The following is a 26,674-nucleotide window of genomic DNA, read 5'->3' on the forward strand; positions in this document are numbered from 1 at the left end:
GGAGACTTAGGAGACCTTATAACAATCTACAGCTTCCTCATGAGGGGAAACGGAGGGGCAGGCACTGATCTCGGTTCCCTGGCGACCAGTGATAGGACCCGAGAGAGCGGCCTGAAGCTGTGTCAGGGGCAGTTTAAGTTGGATATCACGAAAAGGTTTTGCACCCAGAGTGGCTGGGCACTGGAACAGGTTCTGCGGGGCAGTGGTCACAGCACCAAGCCTGTTCAAGAAGCATTTGGACAACGCTTTCAGGCACACGGTGGGGGTCCTGGCACAATGTGACTCTTGGCACAGGGTGTACTGCTGTGCACGGCCAGGAAGAGTCGGGCTCCCTGGTCCCGCTGGGTCCCTGCCCGCTCGGGCTGCTCCGCGGCTCCGTGACTCCATTTCCCGGCGCGCCGCGGGGCGGGAAGGGGCGGGAGCGAAGATGGCGGCGCTGGCGGCGCGGGGCACGGCGGCGCTCCCCGCGCGGCTGCGGCCGCTCTGGGCGCTCCCCGCGCGGCGGGCGCTGGCGGCGGCTGCGGGCGGTACGCGAGGGGACCGGGACACCCCCAGAGCGCTCCCGGCTGCCCCGGCCTCGGGGTCCAGCCATCCCGCGTGTTGGTGTGCGGCTGCTGGGGAGGGATGCGGGTCGGGGCGGGTGTGGGGCCGCGGAGGGTCCGGCGGGGCGGGAGGAGCCGTGAGGGCAGGGGGTGTCCCCTCGGTGACCGTGGCCGTCCCCTCAGCCCCCGGGTAACAGCGTGTGCCCTCTCTCGCAGAGGGAAAGGCCGCCCAGGCCAAGCCCGCCTTCACGGACGAAGCGGTTCAGACGCTGCTGTACAAAATGACGGGACTAGACCTGCACAAGGTGTTCCGGCCTGAGAAGAAGGGCCTCAAGCCGCCCCACTACAAGCTGATGACCGAAGCTCAGCTGGAAGAGGTAGGCTGCTCTGCTTCCTTCGGAAGTAAGTGTTGATTTTAGCAAAACACCTGTAATGGCCCGTATTTCTGCCTTCCTTACTGCTGCATTTGAAAATATTCTGGTTTCTTTTCTTTGTTTCGGATTATGCCCTAAATCAGTGTAAATCAGTGTTTCTTCACTTGGAATAGCTTAGTTTGTCCAGTTTTATGCGATTTTGATGGAATATAGAAGGAAATATTTTTTTTCTTGAATGACAGTTTCTCTTTATAGTCTGTTAAGCTTCCTAACTCTGTCAAATACCTTCGTCTCATATTTAAGTTATAGCCCTGGGAATCCTTTGACTACTTTTTTCCCCTCTCTCTTCTGGTCTGACTTCATTTAGGATGAAAAAGAGGCTTGACTTAAGCTAGTTCTGCTGTAGCCACAATTAAAGCTATATACAAACTGTTGCAGTTGGTGCTTGGTGGGAAATTTACCATGGAAAACCACCTGAAATAAACTTGTTGTTTGCAGTAGTTTGTCCGTTGTAGTTTTGTAACTTCCTCCAGCATTTTGTCCAGGTTTTAGTAGTGGTAAATTGTTTACATGAAATTCACCTACCTAGAGATGGAATTGGTGTCTCCTTTTTTCTCAACTGCAGAAGAAAAAAACCAAGCTTGTTTAAATGAAAATATTTGTCCCTAAATTGTATATTATCTTTCCAATAGGATGATATTTTTAGTTGTAAAATTAAACTACTTTTTTCCCCCTACAAGGCCACAAGAAAAGCCATTGAGGAAGCTAAAACAAAACTAATCATGCCCCCTGTTTTGAATGAACGAGAGCCAATTGATGATGTCTTAGCAGAAGACAAAGTCCTTGAAGGAACTGAAACTGCAAAATATGTGTTTACAGATTTAAGCTCCTCCATTCCACATCGTGTAAGTAATGTGATCAACATTATTAATTTGTTCTCAAAATAAGCTTTAATGCAAATGTAGATGGGTCAGTTTGCAAAAGGGCTGAGGAGTCAGTCTGGTACAAGGCAGTAGAGAAAAATGTATTTCTAAATTCCTGCTTCTAACTGATAATCATAAATTACATTCTGCTACTCAAAGGCAGGCATGGGAAAGCTCTGTGGTAGGTGGTTAATTATTTTATAAGTAGGTGCTTGTGATATGCTAGGAGTGCTGAGTTCTTCCATGCTCCTAGAAGGTTTTTGTAGGATTGGATTGCTTTCTAAGATGGAACCACTCCACACTTGCAAAGATCTGGAATAGGTTTGGAAAGAGCTGTGGAAATGATGAGTGAGTTCCCAGGAAAGCTGTAAAAAAAGTCTAATGGAATTGGGGAGTATAAGGATAGTTTCCTTTGTGTACTGAAACATCTCAATTGTCTTTAAGTATCAGTAATAAGAGACCAGAAAAATTCTTAACCACCTTCTGATTCCAAGAACCCTTCATGGTTCAAATGTGCATATAGTGATGATCCTGTGAAATGAACTGCCCAGTCTTCCATCTATTACTCTGTCTGAGAGCTTTCTCCAGGAAACTGCTGTTTATTCTCCTGTTGCACCATGGTCTTGGTTTGAAAGACAGGTGTCTACTAGGAAAGGGAGGAGCCTCCCTTGGAGTGGAGAATGTAAACCCCCTCCCTCTGAATTATTATAATTTTGAAATTAAGGGGCGCTCAGGCAAAGATATGGGAATAGGAATAACAGTTCTTTACTAGTACGTGTAACAAGGCAAACAAAAACCAGTAACCTTGGCATTAACAACAAACAGAATCAGGGAGAGAGAGGTTCGGCATTCCCAGGGCACTCGGGGTTCAGGATTCCCAGAGGGCACTCGAGGTTTGGCATTCCCAGAGAGCACTCGAGGTTTAGCATTCCCAGAGAGCACTCGAGGTTTGGGATTCCCAGAGAGCACTCAAGGTTTGGGATTCCCTGAGCACTCGGGGTTCCCAGAGAGCACTCGAGGTTTGGGATTCCCAGAGAGCACTTGAGGTTTGGGATTCCCAGAGAGCACTCGAGGTTTGGGATTCCCCGGGCACTCAGGGTTCGGCATTCCTGGGGCACTCAAGGTTTGGGATTCCCAGAGAGCACTCGAGGTTCGGGATTCCAAGAGAGCACTCGAGGTTCGGCATTCCTGGGGCACTCGAGGTTCAGGATTCCCAGAGAGCACTCGAGGTTCGGCATTCCCAGAGGGCACTCGAGGTTCGGGGTTCCCAGAGAGCACTTCGGGGTTCGGCATTCCCAGAGAGCACTCGGGGTTCGGTGTTCCCGGCCAGTCGAGCAGACGCTGCTCGGTCCCTCAGGGCTGAGCTCCAGCGCTGCCGGTGAATTGTCCCCGCAGTGAGGTACAGCCCGGCCGCCCTCCCCAGCCCTGTCCATTACCTGCCTCTATTGTCACGGTATCTCTGTCCCCCCAAAAGAAAACTCCCAAAAACCAGAGGAGTTTCCCCTCCCCGCTGTCTCAGGCACCCAGCCACCAGTGCTTCTTACCAACTCAGTGGGAAAAAGTTCCACAAGTAACAAGGAAAGAAAAACCCAACTCCCAACAACCATACTGAAAATTTTCCTGTCCAACAAACTTTCCCATTTGCCACCCTAAAGCAGTTATGCTTGCGAACAGATCTGAGTATATTGTTTAATTTGTTGTATTTTTTGCCTTGCACTTTCTCTTACTTGATTCTAGTGTACCTCTTGAAAATAGGTACAAAAGTGCACAACACTTGCATTCCTAATTTTGTATGTGTTATTAAAAGATAAAATCGGGCTAAGTCCCTGTCTGGGTGTGAATCATGTTATCTCTAAACTTCCCAGAGCCGTGGCTTTCAGTGTTGGCACATGCACAGTTGTCAGTCAGTAAAACCGAGGTGCAAAAGCAGCACTTATTCAGCAGGTAGTAAGGCAGAAATGATGAATCTGGCATATGGCCACAGTCAGCTAGAAACTGGTGTTATAAGGGTGACTTTAGGAGCAGAAGGACTTTGACAAATGAGGGGTTTCTTAGGATGGTTCTGAAGGCTTTGGATAATGTTTGGTTTTTACCTCATTTGCAGGAACGTTTCATTGTAGTTAGAGAACCAAACGGGGTGTTACGCAAAGCCACCTGGGAGGAACGAGACAGGATGATCCAGATATTCTTCCCAAAGGAAGGGCGCAGGGTGGTTCCCCCAACATTATTCAAGGATGAGAACCTTGGGGTAAGCTCTTCTTGGCTTTGAAACTGAGCACTTTTACTTCATTGCAGTCTGATAGTGAAACTCTGCTCTCTGGGCAGAGCCACTCGGAATAAGCCATTCTGCACGGGTGTGTTCAGCTGCTTGAATTCTGTTTTGAACAATTGCCTTTCATTGTAACTTGGTTAAAATACTTGAAACAAAGTTCTAGTTAGGGCCCAGTAAATCCTGGGTAGGTGTAAATACTGTGTCATACTAGAAACAATTGTACATTTAATCTGGAAATGTAGACTGGTGTTTCAGAATCATTATATTAATGTCATCAAGGCAGTTGCTGTACTTCTGTCCATGTTGTCTTTTGATGAAGGGGTTTCTCATTGTGTTGTCCAGAACAGAGCTGTGGCTGCTGTTTTGATTTTGGAGAGTTGGGATGGTGGGATTACATGATCTACCCCTGAATCCAAACTGTTGTTTCAGACTGTATTTCAGCAAGACCGCCACGAAGATCTCCTGAACATGTGCATTGCTCAGTTTGAGCCAGATTCAGCTGACTATATCAGAGTGAGTTCACTTTCCATTTTTCTAGAAAAAAAAAATCCTAGTGGAGAATTGTAGGGTTTATTTTGTAAACATAAATATTTATCTGGGAGCAGAGGTGTTGGTCATATATGCTCTTAATTTCTCCCACATCCTTGTGATGAGTTTTGGGGTTTATTTTTATGCAGAACAGTAAAACAGGATTTTGCACAAGTAATTTTTACCAGCCTAGAAGGATACTGCACATACAAAAATAGTCTTTATTCAGGTACTTTTGGTATCAAAGCAGAATTGATGGTAACATTTGTCAGGGGCTCTGAGCAGAATTTTGCTGCTGAAGTCACACTGACTGCTGGCTTGGGAGCTGGCAGGACCAGCTAGGGAGGTGACAAAGTGCATTTTGAGAAACAGCACTGTGCATAAATATTATTTTTGACAAAGACCAGCTACAAAAATGTAGTTCTAGCAGAATAAAATTAGTAGCTATAGCTGCTGGTAAATGTAAGTCTACACGTGCTTTTAAAATATTTACTGCTCTTTAAACTGTAATGTCACAGACATCTTTTATGAAAAATCCTTTCTTTAGGATTTTTCCTCTTGAGAAGCTGGGAGGCCTCAAGAACAAAATGAAAACAATGATTATCTACTGCTGTAGAATGCAACAGGTGGATCTTTAATTAGCCTATGTTAGTTGTTTCTAATTAATGGCCAATCACAGTCAGCTGGCTCGGACAGAGAGTCCGAGCCACAAGCCTTTATTATCATTCTTTCTTTTTCTATTCTTAGCTAGCCTTCTGATGAAATCCTTTCTTCTTTTAGTATAGTTTTAATATAATATATATCATAAAATAATAAATCAAGCCTTCTGAAACATGGAGTCAGATCTCTGTCTCTTCCTCATCCTCAGACCCCTGTGAACACAGTCACACTGTAATGTTCTCAGTGATTTGAGAAATTGTAACTTGTATTAGGCTTAATAATAGGTTTAATTAAATTAGATTTTTCAAGTAACTTTTTTTCCTAAGAAAAGTTTCACAGCCCTTTGCTCTAGGATTTTTCTCCTGAAAGAACAGATGCAGCTTGACAGCAGGGCAGTGAAGGTGCAGAGCTTATGTCCCTGTCTCCCCAAAAGCTCAGGAGAGACAGGATTTAGCTTCCTTTTACTATAAGGATGTCTATGCCTGAGTACCAAGGACTGGGCCTGGTGTTACCCTGAACAAGCATATGGTTCAGCATGTGGCTTGCCCCTGTACCTTAGGGAAATGAAAAAGATTAAAAACTCAGAGAGGCACAGGGGGAAAGCTGCCAGCAGGCTGCAGTTCTGCCATGAACAAGGCTCTGTGTGTGTGTGTGTGTGTGCAGGTTCACCACCGCACCTACGAGGACATCGAGAAACACGGCAAGTACGACCTGCTGCGCTCCACCAGGCACTTTGGGGGCATGGTGTGGTACCTGCTCAGCAGGAAGAAGGCAGATGGCTTACTCATAGACATGATCAACAGAGACCTGTGAGTACAGCCTGCCACTTGGTAATCCTGCCTTGCCTTTGAAAAAGTACTGCTGTTTGATAATGAAAACAGTATTTCTGTCAGATGTAGGAAAGTTCTCATTTACCTGATGTTTTAGGCCAGCTCTAACAGTTAGCTGTGTAGGTACTGTTGGCTGTACAGGAGCACCAGTAACAGTCCATAAAGTTGTAGGGTATATGTATAGGTTTCTGCAGAAATTAGCCTTCTGTGGTTTTTGGGTTTTTATTTTTGTTTCCCATGTAATTGTCAGAACACTTCCAGCTCTGAGCACTTCTGATCTTAAAGTCTGGCATTTCCATACTGAGTTCAGTTTTGGCATATAAAGTTGATACACTCTGGGGTTTAGAGCAATTCCTAAGCAGCTCAGGAACACGTAGATAAGGTTTCATTTTAAATGGGTGAATTTCTATAAAACATGGTGCTAAATTTATTCAAAATTCCCTGAAGTGAACAATATTCAGTAGTTCAAAATGCCACTAGATCTGGGAGAAATTTGTACAATCAGAACTCCAGGTTGCAGTGAGAGTGGCATTTATTTTCTGCTGTTTCAGTTAGAAACTTGGAACAGGTGGTCAGATCTTGCTTTTTAACCTGAGCATATGGAGACATCAGGAAGGTTCCTGGTTTAGAATCGGATTGGTAAAAGGAAAATTCATGTTATCTGGCCTATTTAAACAAGCAAAGTTTGAAATGTCTTTTCCTGCCACACACTTCAGTAGTTTTAAACTCAGCTGAGAGCTCTGTGTCACAGGATTTCTAATGCTGCTTCTGTAAAACATACTGGTCATTGCAGTCTGTGTTAGAAAGTTCCACTAAACACTCATTATTGGTAATTAATTGTATTTTCAGAGGGATGTCAGCCAGGAGGGATAGATGTAGGTACTTGCTTGTGTATTCCAGGGACTGGATACTTGGTGGAACCAGCAGTTTGACAGCCTGTGCTGTGCAAAGTACATCACAAAATGCACTCTCTGGAAGTACTCTGAGAGAGGAATTGCTAAAATGAGCTTTATTTGTTTAGGCTGGACGATGCTACAAGTTTAATTACACTGTATCATATGCTTCACCCTGAATGTCAGTCAGCAAAGGAAGCTAAAGAACAGAAACTTCAAGGAGTTGATCTGATCAAGGTAAGCTTTTCTGCTTCTACATAACCTGCAGAAGAGAGCTTTTAACCAGCAGAATCCCAATGAGCAGTTACATTTCTCCTTACCTTAGGAAGCAGATACTTAACCAGAACTGTTGTACATGCCACGCTGGGGTTTTTGTTAAACTCTATACCTACAGCTGCACCAGGACTGCAGTTGTGGCTGGCTGCTCTGCCACTGGCATGGTTACATGGCTGGCATGGTTAACTCTGCTGTTACCTTTCTCCTGCCATGGCTGCAGGTATTTGTGAAAACTGAATCCCAGAGAGAAGGTTACATCCAGCTGGCCCTGCAGGCTTATGAAGAAGCAATGGCTACTTCTTCAGCTTCATGAAGTAAACCTCCGCTCATCAGAAGTTTTAAGTCTGTTTATAAACATTTTCTGTACAGGATTCCACAATAAATACTTGAAAATGACTGCTGTAGAATGTATTTTTCTTTACTGAAATACATGTGCATCACTACAGCAGTTTATTTTGAAGAGTTCTATAAGTGAACTTAGAGCAGCCCTCATGACTTGTTTTCACTGACACTGTGTACCCTGAGTTCAGTTTTTTTATTCTTGCATCTTGAATCTAAGGAATTGCCCACAATTCATTTCAGTTATTGAGGTAAGTGCAGGGTCTGGGCAGCTTCATTTAGGAAAGGCTGTAACAAACACCCCTTCTAACCCTTAAGCTGTACCACTGCTCTGTTGAAGCTTTTAGCTACAAGTGGTGTCTGAAAGAGTAACTGAGCTGATACTGATGGTTAGCAGTGCTAGATGGCAGCACAGTGAAGACATAACCACATACCTCACTGGAGGTGCTTAGAGAAGTCAGGTTAAAATACTGTATTTCAGCTACTGTGCTCCTGTTTCACAGATTTGGAATATACACTATGGAAGCTGGGTTATTCTTAAGAATTTTACTATTCTTAGTAAATATTACTAGTAAATGGAGAACTGAGCAGCAGAATGTTTAAAAGGATTTATTGAACTGCTTGATAAATGAAAACATTGTTTAGTATGTTCTGGAGCAGGCTTACATCTCGAATTTCAACATACTGGAAGCTGATTCTCTTTGTACAGTTGCTAGCTGTATGCTTCCTTCTACATGTACATGGTCCACTTGTGATACAAAAATCAAAGTAACTTGGAGCACATAGTCCACAGAACTTCATTCCTCTGGGTTTTGACCAAATTATTTCCTGATTTGGTCATCTAAAAAAGGATGTTCACTCATCTAAGATCTCTTCATCCAGATTGATATCTGTGGTATCAATATCCTCCAGATCCAAGTTATCTAAGTCATCTTCCAAGTCCAGCAGTGTCTAGGGAGAGAAAAGACTGGATGAGGAGGATACCACTCTGGTTACATGTGATGCAGCTTGTGGGATGGATCTACACTCTGCAAACCCCAGCCAAGGCCTCATGAGGAACACAATGCTAAAGGAGGCTGGAGAGCAGAGGAAGCCTGTTCCACCAGTGCAGCTTTTTACCATGGGAGCAGCTGGGTTTGAATTCCCTTTGTCAGGCCTGCCTGCTGCACTGGTCTGTTACTGTGTGCAGGGCTCTGAACACTGCTCTGGGACTGCCAGAGTCATGTGTGCAGCTGCTTGAATCACACTCATTGGTGTAAAATGAATTGAGTGCTTATACTTCACCTCATAAAACTGTTTGGATACCTTTTGATCTCTTGCTGGAAGGTTATCAGAATTCTGCACAACTGTCTTCATCACTTCTTGTTTAGGAGAGGGAACTGGTTCTTCAGCCTTCTTCTAATGGCAAAGAAATTACTTTAGGTTTTTTTTTCAATTTAAATTCTTTCAACAAAAGCAGGTAAACAACAGCAGACCTCTAATGCCCCTTGCCCAGTGGCTCTCTTTCAGCTTCCCTCAGTTACTCTTGAGCCAGATCTTCACTGTCAGAAAAGATTCTAGTCCTCACTCCACTGGAGACTATTTCCTTTCCCAGTATATTTGAAGCAGTTGATAATGGAACTGATAAAATGAGAACCTTCAGAAATTATCAGTTCATTTTAAACACTGAAGTGCTGTTAGTGATTTTCAACATCCTCAGCAGGAGAGACTAAGTTAGTTGAGACTGACAGCAAATTTTAGGAGTTGCTGGGCTTAGTGTTCCAAATCCTATAATGGTTTAACACTCTTCTTGCTTCACTGCTGCGTAAATTTTATATAATTTTAAGATAATTCATCAGTCAGTACTATTATTGAAGCAGTGGTACTATTCAATTAACTGTACTTAATTATAGAATTAATCTATCTCTTACAAAATGTCCCATATTCAGCCTCAGCTGTAAGAGACAACTGGGGTTTAGGGCTTCTATGAGAACATGAGCTGAATGCAAAGATACACTGAGGTCTTGTTTTCAGCTTCTATGGCAAGCTAGTTCTCAGTTCTTGCCATTTGTTTCCATAGGTAGCCCAGACAGTTTGTTTATCATCTTTTACAAACAAGCAGACAAGTTTGATTTTGCTTTAACAGTATTTCCTTTGATGCACAAGAGGCAAAGAGTCACTACAGAGGCTTGAGAGTAATCTAACCTCTCTGCTCTGTCAGGGATGTCCAAAACTATGTTCTGTAGTGCACCTCCTATGAAGAAAAACATACAGACAATGGAGAGCTGTAGCTTTTCTGTTTCTCCTTCAGTTTCCAGTGCAGTTTTGATTTTAGATGTTTATATCCTCAAAGAGTGGTGCCAGTATCACTGCCTTTAAGAAACCCTCACATTATGATTTTCACAGACAAATGTAAAGTGTATTTGACTTGAGCAAAATTAAAAGTTGTCATCTTCTCCTAAAGCTCTGAAAAGCTTTAACTTCGTTTCAATCTCTATGCTTATACCTTATACTTGTCCTATTTTCTGCATAAGAATTGGACAACTGAGGTGGTAAAAAAATTAGTTTGTTACTTCAGACATTGACTAGAATCTATGTTCAAGTACCCAAGTAGCATTCCTGGCCAGTTAGTTATGGAGCAGTGTTATTCCACAACCATGGAGCACACCAACAAAGAACACAGAGCATTTGTCACTGCTGTAATAGGCAAGAGTCTCCATTTCCAGCTACTGAGCTTTAGAAAACCAGGGCAGCCGAGGCAGTGTTTGTAAATGCAACTGGAGTTACTTTTCTGTAGGATGAATTCAACAAAAAGACTCTAGAACTACTCACACTACACAGGGTGACCCAAGGTAAGGAAGCACACAAATAATTTCACAGTCAAGAAGCTGTTAGTAAGTACAGATGTAGATGAAAAAGAATCTGAGGCAAAAGAACATGAAGCCAACTGCAGCACTTACAGTCAAGGGAATAAAAGCAACAATTTGTCCATTACTGGTGAAATATTCTCCAGGGTAGAAGTTACTGTAAGATAGCAAAGTTCTCCCTTAGATTCATCACTGACTGACCTGAGATGACATTATTCCAGAGGGCTCAAATCCTTTTGCTTCTTCAAGTAAGTTTCTTTCTTCATTTGGCTAAAAGTAAAAAGAACCCCAGACACATTTAAGTGTTGCACTGAGTTGCTTAGAGCCGATTTTACAAAGCACCAAATGTTACTCTTCTAGAGACAGTAAAACCTTCTACTTACAGTGACAAGGGGGTATTCCCTGGCTGGCCTCAAGTCAGCAAGACTTTGCTTAACATACTCTTCAGCAACAAAAGCTTCCTTTAATCCAGGGAAAAGATTTTCGTATTCTGTGGGGTCAGCAAGGGACTCAGCAGCCTTCTGATTGACTTTAGAGAGGTTCTCCCGCCAGAGTTTAACAACCCTGGGGATGCAAACCAGATTTGTTAGAGACAGCTCATTCAGACAACACAGCTCATGCTCTGCATATGCTCAGAAATTACCTTGAAACTTGGCTTGGCAAATATGTCCGTGCAAGGAAGGCAGCTTCAGGGAGACGCCCAGTTTTGATCAGGAGTTCCAAACATGAATCAAGCCTAAAAAGATTTCAAAATATGATTTTAACCAGTAAACTTAATAAAGACAAATTTTTGTATTAGAACAGCTGTTTATTCTATTCCATTAATTTAAGGTGCTTTCATTTCAGACTTTAGATCTAGCAGCCATCTCCATCAGAATGAGCTTTTCTGAGAAGGACCTATGCTCATCTTTCTCCATGAAGTTTTCAGTTAGCTGAAATTAACCACTTGAAGAACCTGAGGGTCTCTGCACTTGAGACAGCAGAACAGAACAATCAGAAGCTCATTTGCTACTTACTTTCCCTGCAGGAAGTAGCTCATAAATGCCACATTATTCTTGCCATCCTTCTCAGCACCTTCTGCCAACTTGTTCACCATGCTGGCATTCCCTGAAGCTGTGGCCAGGAGCAGCAGCCCTCCATAGTCCTGGGCATGGTGGAGACACTCCTGGGCTAAGCCAAACTGGCATTTACTGATGGCAAGCTCTGCAAGCTGCTTCCACTTCTGTTCTGACTGATTGTACAAAAAGGGGAGAGGGAGGGAAAGAAAAAAATCAAACCACTCACAGTTCTGAACAGAATTTAAAGGTTTTGAGAGCACTCAGTATGAAAACAGGAGTTGACTTGTGAAGGTGCTGTATCCCATCACTACACTTGTCTTCCCACTGAGGTACTGCAATTACTGCAGCTTCCCAGCATGGCACAGTGAGTGCCAAGAGATCCCTACCTAGCTGTAACATTACATAAAATAAACAGCTTCTCAGTAAACATGGAGGGGGGAAGCAGGCATAACTCTGGAAATTTAACTATAACAATCTCTTAAAGCTCCCAAGTTAACCCTCAGAATGCTGAAAGGCATCTGTGTCTGTAACTAAGTTAACATTCCTTCTAAATAACTGGATTATTTTACAGCCGGAACAAGGAGATCTCTGCATAATAATGATGGGACAAATCAGTTTTTTTAGTGCAGCAGTCTAAGTTTGCTAAGGCTGGAACAAAGGTCTGATGGCTTCAGCCCTGTCTTTCCTCCTCTCACTGTTAAGTACTGGAGATCAAGGCTTGGTTCTGGACTCAAGTTTTGTATTCTCCAGGAGTTCCTGTGGCTTTCTGAGCAGACACCATTCTTTGTCCCTATCCCACAGCTTCGATTCCTTTGAATTACAGGCAGCAGAACTTCACCTAAGGAGTTGGAGTTGTTTTGCATCCCCACATACCATTGCCTTTTCTTACAGGGCCTCTCAGACTCCCACTAATACTCAGAATCCAGGATGAATCACCCAAATTTATATCATTACCTCTGCTTCCACTGCAAGCTGATAGGCTATTTTTAATTCTCCAAGTTGAAGAGCAAGTTCAAAACGATGCTCTGGATCTGTAGATACTGCAAGAGCTTGTTGTTTGAAGCCCTAAAATAAAAATCTGACAGTGAAGCTGGGACCTGTCAGGTCAAACATAATCCTAAATACTTTAACAAAAGCACTCTGAACAGAAGGTTACATTGTTCTCAAACAAACAGGATAATTAACAAGAGTTAATGCTCACAGATAGTATCACTGGGTTTTGCTTAGCAAACTCCATTAAGAATGTGAATAAACTGATTTATTCAGTTGGATGACTAAGAAGGAGTTTTCTTGCCTGTTTTTCAAGAAAATGTGCGACCCTGGTTCTCTGTTCTTTTGGGATTGTGGGAAGAACTTTGTCAGCCATGCCGAAATCCCTCCTCATCACAGCAGTTTGATATTCGAGCACTGAGACCAGCAGAGAGTAGCTAACAATGTTCAGCTCTTTATCACCCAAATACAGCCTGTTGTCCTTGGGGATATAGCCCAGGAGATACATTGTTCTGGAACAAAACAAAGAGCACTCAGCTTCAACAGATCCACACAAACAGTCTGTACAAAACCATTCCAGTAGCTCTTATGGCAGCAAGAATACTCCCATCAAACACCCTGCTTTTCCTGGATGTACTCTTTCACACAGCACTGTTCATCCCTCAGAACTGCACTGCTGCCTCACAACACCCCACTTGTTCCCACCCCTGGTGCTACAGCAGGGCACAGCAGCAGCTGCCAGGGTGCACCTTGAGCCCCCTTCACTGAGAGAACCTTGAACACTTTAACTGAAGCAGCAACTCACCTGTCCAGGTGGGCAATGGTGACAATCTCTCCTCCAACGTAGTAGTTGAGTCTGTTCACAGAACTGGTGTAAATAAAGCAGTCACCGACCCACAGACCTGTTTTCACAATCTCCTGGATCTCGCCAAGAACCTGCAAAGCAAATTTTGAGTAATTAGATACATAAGAAGGTACTTCCAGGTAGCAGAAAGACTACTGCAATTTAAAATATAATTCTATATTCTATACTTTAATTGTTGGGCAAGTTGCAAATATAAGTTTAGATATACAAGTACATAAGTGATAATTTCACTCTACATGCATGCTACCCTAATTCTTAACTAAGCCAATTATAAATCTGGGAAACAAACACCAAACTAAGCATTAAGCAAGACCATCAAAGGTAACTTTCCTTCTGAAATTTTGATTCACTGCTGAGGTTTTTTCACCTCTCAAACTTGAATAACATTTCAAAACTTGAAAATTGTAGAAAAAAAATTAATCAATGACCCAAAAGTGTGTTTTAAAAAATATCTCTATAACTCTCTGACAATAGTGAGCAGATGAAGAGAAATGCTGGCATCAAGGTCAGTTATGCTGGGATTCAGACAGAGATACACTGCTCATGAATCCCAAAAAATGATTAAGTGTTCCTCAGGCAGGTGCACAACGTGCGATACTAAAAATGATCTGGAAACTAACATTTAAATGGGACTATGTTAAGGACTAAGTTTGCTGCACTCTCTTGCTTTTACCATCTCTAATCTCATTCCACTTTTTAAATAGAAGGTACCTCAAAGGCATCTTCAATTCCATCTTCAGTGACACCTTCATGTGTTTCTTGGGCTGCTGCCACTTTTTCTGACAGGTACTTGAGAATGAAGAATGACTCTTCTGTAGCAATGCACACGAGCTCACCCGAGTCAGACCAGAAAATCTGTGAGAGCAGAATCAACAGTGGCAGTGTTACACACCCCAGGCTAAGATGGATGATGTGGGAATTAAGGGTTAAACAGCCCAACTCCAGAAGCTCTAGGACTGAAAAGTCAACACATACTGGAATTTTTCTGCCCTTTCTGCTACATGACTGAGATAAACTTAAATTGTTACTTTATTATTGACAGCTTTGCTTCATGCAAGAAAACCAGTTTAGTAAAAGAAATAAAAATCAGTAAATCAGACAGGTAAATATCTTCAGTCCCATGCAGAAACTCACATGTTTGGGCTGGATTTCAATCCTGCGAATCAGCTCTGTGTTCTCCCAGTCATAGAATGCCAGGCCATTAACAGATCTGACTCCCAAAAGAAAGCCACCATAGATGCCTACAAGAAAATAAAGGTGGAAGAAATCCACATTGTACAAAAACCGTACCAGCATATCTATTTTTAAAGTATTTACCTTCTGCTCCAAAATCAGGCTTGAACGACTTCTTCTCTTTGAAATTTTTAAATATCTTTACAACACTGTTGCTCTCCCTGATTGCATACCTAGATAGAGATTAAATTGTAAATAAACAAAGTCATTATTTCGTTTCCAAAGTAGTAACTATTAAACTATAAGCTGCTACAAAACAACTGCATTTGACTTTATCTTCTAAAACCAGCAGAGTCCTAAAAATCCAAAATTTTCAAGCAGGACAACTACTAAAAATTCATTTTACATGCATGTTTTGTGGCCTGAAAACTAAAGTAGCAGCTGCAAATGCAATACAAAGGAAAAAACTTGCAAGACTTACTCTGAAGAGTCATGTGCCCACACAAACTCCTGTGCAGAACCAAAACTCTTGTTCCTCAGAGCCATGGCTGTGTAGATGATGTATTCACCATCACCACACACCACCACAAACCTGGGGCAGGAGAGAGAGGCACTTGTCAGATATCTGTGTCCAGGTCAACAGGCAGCAGCAAGAAGGCAGATTATCTGTAAAGGTAAAGGCTCTCATGCCCAAGGTAACCACTGAAACACAGAGCATGAGCTTAATATATGCCTAAAATGTCATGGAACTCCATTTCCTTCCTGAGTCATGCACCTTCTGGTCTCCACTGAGCACCTCTTGGACTCTGGATCCCTTTTATTTGAGCCTGTTAACAAAAAAAACCCCAACCAGTTCAAGAGAAGTGATGAAGGAATGTGTTACCGTCCATTAGGGTTGTGCTGGATTGTCTGAGGATAGATTTCACAGCTGCCCATATCCTTCACAGCCAGTGGCAACCTCTCTCCATCTTTGATTTCAGCATCTCCCATTGCTTTCAAGTTAGCCTGTTGGACTTCGGAATGTTTAGCCCAAATAATTTTTCCATTTGCATCCATGGACATGGCAGGTTCTTCACGACCAAGCTAGAAAATAAGAAAGAAGTGAGACTATGGAAAAAATACATTGTTGATTTTCTTTTCAGTTGTAAATGTCAAGTGAAATAGCCAATCTCCATCAAAAAATGCCAATTAAAATGCCAAAATGTCAGTATTTTACGTATTATCCCAGAATCAGAAACCAGTTGTTGTGCACACAGGACAGGATGAATCACAATTTCTCACTCCAAACCATTAACTGTACCTTAACAATGATGCTGCCCTCATCATAGCCCAGAGCCACGTTGTTGGAGCCCCTGAGGCTGGCCACACACCACACCCTCTCCATGCCATAGTTCAGGGTGCTCTCCAGGCGATAAGTGCTGGAGTGCCAGATCCGCACCGTGCCTGGGGAAAAACACAGCCATGCATCCCTTCAGCTCAGACTGAGGGCAGCAGGGGTGCAGCCACACCACCACAAGAGCTCTGCCCTCAGTGCTTGTCCTGTCCTTTCTACACCAGAAAATCCAAAGTTACCATCTTCAGAGCCGGTGATGATGATGGGCAGCTCCGGATGGAAGCTGACACACGACACGTTCTGAGCGTGGCCTTCCAGTGTCTGGACACAAGTTTTATTCTGAAAGCAAGAGAGAACACAATGCCACATTTTAACCCTTATTTATTTAAAAAAAAAATCTCCTCCAAATACAAAATAGATCTGAAAATTCTCTAGATCTCTTACATTTGCAAGGTGTTCGAACAACAGCACTAAGCTATTAAAAACTGATTGTATTGAGCTGTACCTCCTGCCCAGAAAAAAGTATTTCCCCTGACAGAAGTGTTTTCCTCTATTTTCAGACGTGTTTATGGCTAGAAAATATGCTTTCTCAGAGCTGCATAGCACAACACATTAAAGCATAATGGAAAGCTGAGTTCACTGTGAAAAAAAAATCATAACCAAATATTGCATTACAGGTGAAAACAGATCAAATTTAGGTCTTTGGTAAGAATGTTCATTGACATAGTTGTGAAAGTCAGGCTGCTCTGCTTGAGGTAACTAAGACTGGAGCATGTACAGTGTCTCCAGCTGCACATGGTGGCAAAATCCCAAGCACTGTTCTGTAATATTCATGACTGCATTGAATGTTTAAATTAACTTCAACTTCTGGGCTTGGATTTACTCCAGGGCAATAAGTTTTAGTGACCAGAAAGTACCACCTAACAACTTCTGTCTCGTCCTTCTGGCCATTCAGACACTTGTAGACAGGAAGAACTCAGGAGCTCTAGACTCCAGCAACAGAGTGAATCCCTGGATTAGATCTCTCTTTCCTGAGGAGCATTCAAGCAGGGCACCTCATCACTCCTGCCCTCCTTGGGGGCACAAGCATTGCATGGGTGTGCATGCAACTCATGGGACTGTGTCAATGTGCACAGGATGAAACAGGAGGGGGGGAAGCTATAAAGGATGAAACAGGAGGAGGGGAGCTATAAAGATTGAAGAAAAAAAAGAGGAACAGCTTAATCCACAAACATGAGGCCTAAAAGGCAGGGAATCAATTTGTCACAGGAAAAAAATCTAACAACAGAAACTTTATATCAAATATAGCAGCCTGCACAAAGGCTTCTGAAGAGCTGAGCACACACCTGGTAGTCCCAGATCTTCACCAGGCGGTCATCTGCCCCAGAAATGAGGTATGGCTTGTCCCCACCACTGTAATAGTCAATGCAGTTCACTCCTTTCTCATGGCCTTCCAAGGTGAAGTTGGGAGAGGATGATCCAAGCTGCCACACCTGACCAATGAAACACAGACACTTGTACCCAGCAACCTGCTGTGCCCAGGTCACCCTTGGCACACACAACAGGTGTCCAGAAGTACTTCACAAGTCCAAGGAGAAATAACACAGAATTCCAAAGACACTGTTGTTTTCTTAGATAAAAACTTCAACAACTGCTCAGCAAACTACAGTCCTTCCCCCAGTAAACACAAATAACATGCTGAATTGCCCATGCTCTCTGCTCATACCTCTAAACATTGAAATTGGTTGCTTTAAACTTTTTTAAGGACATGAAACCACATAAAGCACTGTTTTTAAGAAGTACTACGTGTTTATAAAAGTAACTAGTAACTGATTGTTATTATACATGAGTTTCCTCCGTGTCCTGAATTTTAATTTTTCCAGCTACACTAAAGAATATTAAATCTCATGTTAAATGAGGATACAAAATGAAGCAAGTCAAGTGTAGATATACTAGTGCTTTCTCATGTTTATCACATCAAATCAACATTTCCATGCACCTGATCTCAACATCTGTGGCCATATGAAATCAGTGCTGGCTTTTTACAGCCAATATACTGATGATGTACAGGAAATGTGAGGAGGTGTCCCTGCTCAGTGGCTGAAAATCTGTAGTCACAGATATTTAGTAACAGCTGCACAGCAGATGAGACCATGAGAAGGCTGAAGGCATCACTGGAAACAATTCCATGCACAGACAGCCAAGGATATGCAAGTAATGGGAGAGACACCTTTACCAGGGTTGTTTTTTCTTTTTAGTTCACAGTTGAAGTCTTTATCTGCTATATGGCTTCAGTACTCCCAAATGACTCACTGACAGTAAAACCATCACTCCTCTCCCATTACTCCTATCCCATATTTCTGTGCAATCCAAATGGAGATACAGCACTTAGAAGAGTTTAAACAACTACTTTCCAATTGTTAGAGACAACACGTAATCTGGTAAATTTACTGAATTGCTTAGCAGGTGCCTGGAGCAATGTCCAGGTCTTTGTTCAGTCAAAATTCCATTATTGCACCTGCTTTTAAGAACACTGACCCATCATCCATACAGGATTATTGCTTTGAGTACACTGATAATCACTTAATGACTAAAAACCCCCAATACAGCTTCTCTACCTTAATTGTCCTATCCAAAGAGGCACTGGCAAACTGGTTATTGTCTTTTGGGTTTATGACAATCTGCATGACGTAATGGGTATGTCCTTCAAACACCTGAGAACAGGACCACTTCTTATCCCAGTCCCAGAGTTTGATCAGCATGTCATCTGGAAAAAACCACAAACAACCAAGCTTCAGTGGGTGACAACAACCTCCTTGAAGTGCATAATCCTCCAGAAGTTCATGGTACAGGCTGGAAAGGAGGCACTGCTAATAATCTATTTGCATCTATAGGATTACTAATCCTTCAGAAGGACCAAAGGGAGATGAAAGCTGTCTGTTGCTTTCAAGTCAGATTCCCAGCTAAAAACTTACTCCAAACCACAATGAAATCTTTTTAAAAACACAACCTGAGCTGTTATTTGAGAGTTTTCCACACTACCTGGCACACACACAAATGTCTCATCTGGCAGATATTAAGAGAGAAAGCTCTTTTCTCTGACAAGAACACAAGCCATTATAGTTTAAATTTTAAGTGCAAATGATATTCCATTAAAAAAACATGAACGCATCTACCAAGAAACAACAAAATGACAACTGTCACGTTGGCTTCTTGCTCAAGGACTCCTGAGTCTTCCCAGAAGGTGCAAGCCCTCACCCCACAGAAAACAGGAGCCTGAGAAGAGCTGAACATGAAAAGATCCCAAAGGACTCTCACCACTGCTTGTGAGGATGAAGGGCTGTGTGGGGTGCACTGCAATGCACCGGATGTAGTCGGAATGGGCCTCAAACATGTGAACTCTTTCCAGGGTGTTGTAATTAAAAACTCTGATCTGCATGTCATCCTGGGAAAGGGAGGAAAAGCCACGTGAAAAGAAGTCTCTTGTGCAGTGCACCTTCTATGCAATACAGGGGAGCTAGGAAAAAACATTCCACCACTGAAGACAACAAAATGTTTAAGGAATTTTGCTTGCTAATGATACAAATTATACTTGGATTCAGAAGGCTATAAAGTACTGCTGTTTCAAGTCATTTATGAAATGGAAAAAGCAAATTTTCATTTTTACAAGTAACTGAGTCACGGCAGCATATGGTAATGAAATGAAAACACATTTTTACTCTGGGTACAGGGAAGAAAACTAGGAAATGAAGGTTGAGAAAAGAAAAACATTTAGGCTTTACCTTAATTTAGCAAAAAAATATTCACTCCATAAAAAAAAATATGTTACCAAGATCAGAATACAATTATTCCTCTCAAGTTACATCCACTGAATAAAAGCAGGCATTTTTTTTCTAGTGATGAGCAAAACTAAAAATTATTTTTAATATAACCAAGAAAAAAAGTAGAAAGCAATTTCAAATTCATCTTACCTAGGACTGTCAATAGTTTCATTTTAGTTAAAGCAGCACCTATGGCACTGAGTCAGAACTCTGGGCTGAGTATGTTCCAGCTGGCAGTAACAGCTGAACTCCATCTACCTGGCATTACCTGCAGAGTCAGTCACCTTAGCAGGTTGCTCTTTTTTGAAATGAAAATTTAAGCTTTTAATCTTCCTTAAAGGAGAAAACTTCTGGGAAACTGTAGTGAAGTATTCCCTTCTCTACAAATTCAGATCAGATCAGATTATTACACAATGCAGAAAGTGATGGCATGAAAATTGATCAGAGAAAGTGCAGCTGAACAGGAAATCACAGGAGGAAACAGCTTACAGCTCCAGTAACAACCCAGTTCTTCCTCGCCACGAACTTGGCAGCTCTCACAGGCAGGTCACACACTTCAAAATTCTTCACCAGAGTCTGCAAACAAAACCAGTTAAGTTTATAGCACTGGAAAAAATACCAACTTTGAAATGAGCTCTATTTTCTTAACAGCATCCAATATGTCACTTCCTTGTCTACTGACACAGTGACTCTTGCACTCAGCCAGAGGAGAGCAGCCAGTTAACAGCAGTGACTGAAGAGTCTGTACAAATCCCACTTCCAGCACCAGCTACACAGTTATGCCCATTTCCCAGTAAGGCCCTCACCTGTGTCTCGTGGTTCCACACACAGACACTGCCGTTGTAGAGGCTGGCCAGCATCCATGGCTCCGTGGGATGCAGGTCCACGCTCTTGACGCGGTCAGAGCGCGCCGTCAGCTTCCGCTTGATGTCCAGGCGCAGAGGCTGCGGGAACAACGGGAGCACCAGGTGACTCAACAGCAAACTGGGACAGGGAAAGCTGCAGTTCACTCTTAGAATGAAAGGATCCAATCCTGCTGCCCATGCAGACAGAAGGGTACCACTCTTTTCTATCTATCTGTGTGTCTGTTTTTGTAGGAAGGCATCACATCCTCACCAATGGCAGTGGCTCTGCTTAATTTAATTCTGTGAAACTCCAGCAGAGCCAAAAAAAACCCCAAAAAAGATGCACTGCACATCCTCCTGGTGTCCCTGAACTATGAAAGCAAAGCAAAAAGAATTTGCTCCTAATACAAATATTAGAAAACAAACCTTCCTGCTACTTCACCTGACAAACCAGGAAGAAAAGTCAGTTAACAAAATAGAGCACAACATTTGCCCATTGTAAATTTACTTCCATTCACAATTCCAAAATTATGTTTTAGAATGGAACACTGGTAAAAACTGAGTACAGGGAAAAATTTTAAGTCTTTCCCTTACAAAGAAGGCTCTGACCTTCCACTTTAATCACTGGCAATGTAAAAAGCTGTCACCACAGAGCAGAGGTCGCTCCTGGCCCCTCGCTTTCCCTCACGAGGATGCTGGAGATTGCTGTGAGCTCTCCCCGAGTTTCCTGCAGGCTGAACAGACCAAATGTCCCAAACTGCTCACACGGTATTTAAAAGGCATGAAGTCTAGCAACGTGATTTTTTAATATATTCGAGGCATTGTGGGTTCCTTTAGATACTCACTGGAGATCATTTAACGCTGCTTTTATCTCAGAGAACTCAGTGGATAATGGCTGACCAAAGAACACTACACGCATTAATCATACCTGCAGTTACCTACGTTAGACACTGCAAGGAAAAAAAACCACCTGGTTATCAGGTAGTACCTGAACCACGCCTATGACATGGGATGTGGAAAGAGTTTGGGTTCTCTTCTCCTGCTACAAACACCAGCAAGGCAAGCACAGCTACCCCCGGCTCCGCGCTTATCCCGGGAACCGCCGGGAGCGGCAGCTCCCGAGGGCCGGGAAGGGCCGCTCCGAGGGCTGAGTGCGACACGCACCCGAACCCCGGGACAGCCGCTCGCTGCGGCTGAGAACAGCACGGGCAGCACCGCGCTGCGGCCCCGGCCCCGGTCCTGGCCCCTCATACGCCCGCTCCGCCGACTGCGGGGCTGCGCTGCCTCCCGGGGCCAGCTGGGATGGTCACCCTCCCGCAGCGGGGGCGAGGCGCCCCCCGGGACCCTGCATGTCGCTCACCATGGCCCCGCTGTGCCGAGGTGCCGCCCGGTGTCCCGAGGTGCCGTCCGCTGTCCCCGGCCCCGCTCCGGCCCCGCTCCGCCCGGGCCCGCTCCGAGCTCCGACGTGGAGCTTCCGGGCCCGCCGCTCTCGCGACAGCCCCGCACAGCGCCCCTCAGTCTCGCGAGAGCGAGGCGCTCCCGTGGGATGCCGGGATGTGTAGTCGGCGGCACGGGGCCGCGCGGCGCAGGGCAGGGTGGGAGTTGTAGTCGGCGCGCTCTGCCCTAGGCGCGGGGCCGGGGAGGCACCGGGCGGGACGGGACCCACCGGGACCGTGGAACCCAGCCCCGGGCGCTGGTACCGCACCCCGAGCGGCACTCCGTGTGTCTGAGAGCGCTCACCAAACCCCTGAACCCTGTCAGTCTCGGTGCTGTGCCCACCGCCCTGCAGAGCCGGTTCAGTGCCCAGCCTCCGTGAGAGCAGCCTCAGTGTCTCCTGACCCGGCTCTCTGCCGTTCCTTCAGGTCCTGTCGCTGTCACCACAAAGCAGAGGTCCCTACCGGCCCCTTGCTTCCCCTCAAGAGGATGCTGGAGATTGCTGTGAGCTCTCCCCGAGTCTCCTGCAGGCTGAACAGACCGAGTGTCCCAAACCGCTCACACGGCATCCTCACCTTCACCTGCTCGGGGCCTCCTTTGGACACTCCCGAGTAGCTGAATGTCTTTTTCTGTACAGTGATGCCCCAAACTGTGTCCCCTCAGTGTCCCCTGCAGAGTCCCCGCTGTGACCCTGACCCCTCAGTGAGGAGGTGTGGTGACGATCTCCAAGGAGTGCCCGGCCGTGCCCGGTGCTGTCCCCCCAGCGCGGTCTGGCCGTGCCCGGTGCTGTCCCCCTAGCGCTGTCCCCTTAGCGCGGTCTGGCCGTGCCCCGTGCTGTCCCCCCAGCGCGGTCTGGCTGTGCCCGGTGCTGTCCCCTCAGCCCGGTCTGACCGTGCCCGGTGCTGTCCCCCTAGCGCTGTCTGGCCGTGCCCGGTGCTGTCCCCTCAGCGCGGTCTGGCTGTGCCCGGTGCTGTCCCCCCAGCGCGGTCTGGCCGTGCCCGGTGCTGTCCCCCCAGCGCGGTCTGGCCGTGCCCGGTGCTGTCCCCTCAGCGCGGTCTGGCTGTGCCCGGTGCTGTCCCCCCAGCGCGGTCTGGCCGTGCCCGGTGCTGTCCCCCCAGCGCGGTCTGGTTGTGCCCGGTGCTGTCCCCTCAGCGCGGTCTGGCCGTGCCCGGTGCTGTTCCCCCAGCGCTGTCCCCTCAGCGCGCCCATGGTGGCACTGCCAGGGGACAGGAGCCTGGTGACAGCGCTCCGGGGCCCCTGCCAGGGAGCTCGGCATGCCCATGACCCCCAAAGGCAAACACTGAGCCTGGCCAGTGCTGCACACCCCGAGACAGGCAATGGGACACTTTTCTCAATCACTTTGCCAGCTAAAATTGCTGCAACTCCAAACGGCATCTCACAGAAACATGGGGAATGTGAGGGTTTGAGAAGCGCCAGAGCATGAGGAACCACTCCTGAGGGAATTTCTCCTGCCCCCACTCCCAGACTAAAGTTGTATCTCTAAAAATTGCATCTCCCACATTTTGTTGTATAAAGGAGAGGAATAACACAGATGATCTTTATATTTATTGGGGTCCAGTTAAAGAAAATTCTCCTTTTGAGACAAGTGTTCAGCTGGGGATTAGGAGCCCTGTGTCCTCTATCCCACAACACTGCAAGAAGGATTACACCAGCCTGGAGTGTTTACAGTCTGAAGGACATAAACAAACAAAAGCCAGAGAGACAGAACAGTTACTGCAATTCTTGTCATTTTCACTCCGAGAGAGAAAAAAGACAGATAATTACATCTTAAAAAAAACCCCACAAGTCTGATGAAAAGTGAGAACAGAAGCAAGAAAAGGGGCACAATATTGTCAATTGCTATGGATGAATTTAGACTTTCAGCTTCCTTTAAGTCTTGCTTTCCACTTTGAATTCATTACAGTGATGATTCTACAATGTAATGAATAACACTTAAAATGTTTAAGTACAGAATCTGAGGATGCAGAATCTGGATAACCCTGCCTAAAAGGAACAATTTGAGTAAAATGTATAAATTTTGAGTGTAGTTCAGGATTTTTAGGCTGAGGTGGAACACTGAAAGAAGACCTGTAGAGGAAAGTGACCATAATAGAGAATGTAGAGGAGAGTGACCATAATAGAGAATGTAGGTGGTGGGGGATATACAGCACACACTGTGTGTTTTTCCTTGAAAAACTCAATGAAGTCCTGTCCAGAGAGAGATGAGACTATTACAGGGCAATTAGAGATGGTCAGCAAGGTAAGGGAAAGATGAGGGAGTAGAGCTTGTTAGTCAAGAAAATAACAGCAGAGAAAGGAAGAAATTATTTTGCTGTTAGCTTCTCCTGGGAAGTTGTAGTAATAGAAAAGCTAAGGGGGAGAGAAAAATCACAGGGTATAAGCCAAGACTGACCTTACAGGAGGAAAGAAGAAATGAAAAAAAAAAAATTTAAATTTGAAATAAGAAATATCCCTCACAAGCTGTAAGAGGCAACTTTACCAGCTGGGTATGAGTTCTGAGTCCAAACCATGATCCATTGTGGAAATTAAATAGGTGTACAGAGGGAATATACTATGTATTGGTTTGCCTTTCCTGTGCTCTCCCCTGTATCCTGTACTGACCACTGTTTCACCAGGGGCTGCATACAAAACAGCTGGAACTGTGCTGTGTCCCTGAGAAGCCTTTCAGTGCAGGGATTACAGGAGAACACAATCTCTGCTTCAGGTCTTTTGTGTAACCCAACAGCTATTCCTATGCTTGTTTACTGAAAGATACTTTTCAGGTAAAAAACCCCAACGCGGTGTTTTATTGCAGAGCAGTGAGAGAGAGGTAACTCTGTTCCTTGTGGGCATGGCCCTGAAGTTCCTCAGTGCCCCTGCCTCACCTCTGCCTGCCTGGCTCTGCAGAGGCACCTGCTGCAGCTTACCTGGAGCAGCACGCCTGGGCTGGGCATTTGGCTCTTTCCTCCCAGGCCTAGAAGAAATCTGATATTTTCTTTACTCTGGAGGAAGGGCACAAACCTGAGTTTGCCTGTGTCCTGTAGCTATCAGATATCTGACAGACCACAGACGAGGAAAGGGGAGAGGAGAGGGAATGCAGGGAAATGATGAGATGGCTGCAGATGAGAAGAATGCAGCCACAGGCCTGGCTTCCTTCAAAAACCAGAATAAAGCTGTACAGGACGTTTTCAGTGCAGTGGGACTGGCCATTCCACAACTGCCTTTTTGTTAGGAACACATTGTGTAGGTGTGGATATAGGTGTGTTACAAGTGTATAGCAGAGGAACTGCTAATAGGACGTTGCAGGACACATTTCCTGTAGGTGCAGAGCTACTTTTAAATCTCTTGAAAGTTCTCAGTGCAAAGCATTAAAAAACATTTTTTTATTGCCCAAATAATTGTCTCAGGAAAGCCAATCCACTCAACCTTACTTTTCTGAGATTTCAGCTTAATTACTATAATATTATTGGTGGGTTTTTGGCAATAAAAAGGTTTTTTGGAAGTAGGATATAGCATTTTAAGGTTTAGAAAAAAAAGGTACAGTATCATTATTTCAGAGAAAAAGATGAAAACAGTTTGGGATACCAATCACAAGCACCGACAGTTTATTTTTAGTGTACCAAATGAGTTTTAACTGCTGTTTTAACTATAAAATACCAGTCCACTTTCTTTTTCTCTCAAGTAAAGACTAGAGGTCTGGAAAAAAGAGTCATATCTATGTGGCACATCCCGTATGTGTGAAAATTCCTATTCAGCTCTGGAGTGCTGTCAGGTAGAGCCATACCTAAAAATAAATAAGAAATGTAATTTATTATTAATATAATAATACATGTAATAAATAGAATGTAATGCATATGTATTAGATGTAATATTTATATGCAATAAATATGTGTGCTGCTGCTTGCTGCAGTAGGCAGCTCAGTCCTGGGGTCCAGGGTTTCTTTGCCCTGATTGATGTACCCAGGACACAAATTCTTTCTCCAGGCACTGCTGGTTCTCCTCACAGGGTTCTGTGGCACCTCCTGGGATCTCTGCATTTCACCTGGAGCTCAGCTCCCCAGGGCCTCGGGGCTTGGCTGACCGAGCTGCTCTTGGAGATTACCAATTCCCTAAGTGAGCTACCCTGTAACCTGAAGTGCTCCACTGTTCTCATAAGGTCCTTGCTTTTAGGAGAAGCAGAGGCACTCACCTCTTCAGGTCAGCTCTACAGGATTGTGAAGTGTTTATTTCATGTGGAATTAATGTGCTGTGCTGCTGATTGCCAGGAGTTAATACTTGCAGTGCAGTGAACTGAAGCAAACTCGTTGCAGCCTTAACTTGGCAGCAATCTTCAGTGAAGATTGATGGAACATGGTGGGTTTAAAGGGAAGGTGTTATTAACATGTAGGAGGCAGAGCTGTGAGACAAACCCTGCTGTAAATCTGAATTAAAGCCTCCCTTGTTAGGACAGCATTTCACTCTATGGTGGCTCAGGGACAGTCAGTGGTGTGGAATGCACTTTGTCTCCTTTAGTCTGAGCTGCCCAGCCTGTCTCGAACTCTCTTGGAAACATCCCAGCCTTGGATACAATCCTGACCCACACACCAAACATTAACCTGACTAGAATAGTGAGGAATTTAAATGCAAGTAAGGAAATAAAAACTGCCAAAAGGCTAGAGCTCAGATTAGAAAA

At 44.5% G+C, this 26,674-nt stretch overlaps 2 protein-coding genes across 4 annotated transcripts; one reads left to right on the forward strand and one right to left on the reverse strand.

Moving 5' to 3' along the window:
• Positions 1-418: 418 nt before the first annotated feature.
• MRPS22 (mitochondrial ribosomal protein S22) lies at positions 419-7,694 on the forward strand. 2 transcript variants are annotated; one of them, XM_030954264.1, is made up of 8 exons: positions 419-527; positions 759-919; positions 1,657-1,821; positions 3,944-4,087; positions 4,541-4,624; positions 5,963-6,108; positions 7,151-7,259; positions 7,519-7,694. In XM_030954264.1, exons 1-8 carry the CDS (start codon positions 428-430, stop codon positions 7,609-7,611), a joined length of 1,002 nt encoding a protein of 333 aa, XP_030810124.1. In that variant the 5' UTR covers positions 419-427; the 3' UTR covers positions 7,612-7,694. The 2 variants fall into 2 exon arrangements, with proteins under 2 accessions (XP_030810124.1, XP_030810125.1); XM_030954265.1 differs by lacking the exon at positions 419-527 and adding an exon at positions 584-603.
• COPB2 (coatomer protein complex subunit beta 2) lies at positions 7,631-22,060 on the reverse strand. Of its 2 annotated transcripts, none has more exons than XM_030954263.1 (22): positions 21,929-22,060; positions 20,530-20,667; positions 20,213-20,299; positions 19,221-19,347; positions 18,521-18,669; positions 17,249-17,395; positions 16,142-16,241; positions 15,870-16,012; positions 15,453-15,652; positions 15,051-15,161; positions 14,714-14,802; positions 14,531-14,637; positions 14,108-14,251; positions 13,337-13,467; positions 12,836-13,043; positions 12,496-12,606; positions 11,500-11,714; positions 11,127-11,219; positions 10,867-11,047; positions 10,685-10,753; positions 8,943-9,032; positions 7,631-8,588 (listed from the first exon to the last, which is right to left on the reverse strand). In XM_030954263.1, the coding sequence occupies exons 1-22, from the start codon at positions 21,929-21,931 to the stop codon at positions 8,493-8,495; spliced, it is 2,739 nt and encodes a 912-aa protein (XP_030810123.1). In that variant the 5' UTR covers positions 21,932-22,060; the 3' UTR covers positions 7,631-8,492. The 2 variants fall into 2 exon arrangements, with proteins under 2 accessions (XP_030810123.1, XP_030810122.1); XM_030954262.1 differs by having other exon boundaries at positions 8,943-9,035.
• Between the last annotated feature and the right edge of the window lie 4,614 nt (positions 22,061-26,674).

Source organism: Camarhynchus parvulus, chromosome 9, assembly GCF_901933205.1.
Source record: "Camarhynchus parvulus chromosome 9, STF_HiC, whole genome shotgun sequence".
Taxonomy (NCBI): domain Eukaryota; kingdom Metazoa; phylum Chordata; class Aves; order Passeriformes; family Thraupidae; genus Camarhynchus; species Camarhynchus parvulus.

What these genes read in the sequence shown, in the direction of transcription:
- COPB2 (XM_030954262.1), bottom strand. An exon ending in TGTGGAACCACGAGACACAG is followed by an intron (nt 20,300 to 20,529) that starts GTGAGGGCCTTA and finishes TTTTGTTTGCAG; the next exon opens with ACTCTGGTGAAGAATTTTGA. An exon ending in ACCATTGCCCACCTGGACAG is followed by an intron (nt 13,044 to 13,336) that starts GTGAGTTGCTGC and finishes GTTTTGTTCCAG; the next exon opens with AACAATGTATCTCCTGGGCT.
- MRPS22 (XM_030954264.1), top strand. Translation starts at nt 428, where the DNA reads ATGGCGGCGCTGGCGGCGCGGGGCACGGCGGCGCTCCCCGCGCGGCTG. An exon ending in GACATGATCAACAGAGACCT is followed by an intron (nt 6,109 to 7,150) that starts GTGAGTACAGCC and finishes TTATTTGTTTAG; the next exon opens with GCTGGACGATGCTACAAGTT. An exon ending in AAGGAGTTGATCTGATCAAG is followed by an intron (nt 7,260 to 7,518) that starts GTAAGCTTTTCT and finishes CCATGGCTGCAG; the next exon opens with GTATTTGTGAAAACTGAATC.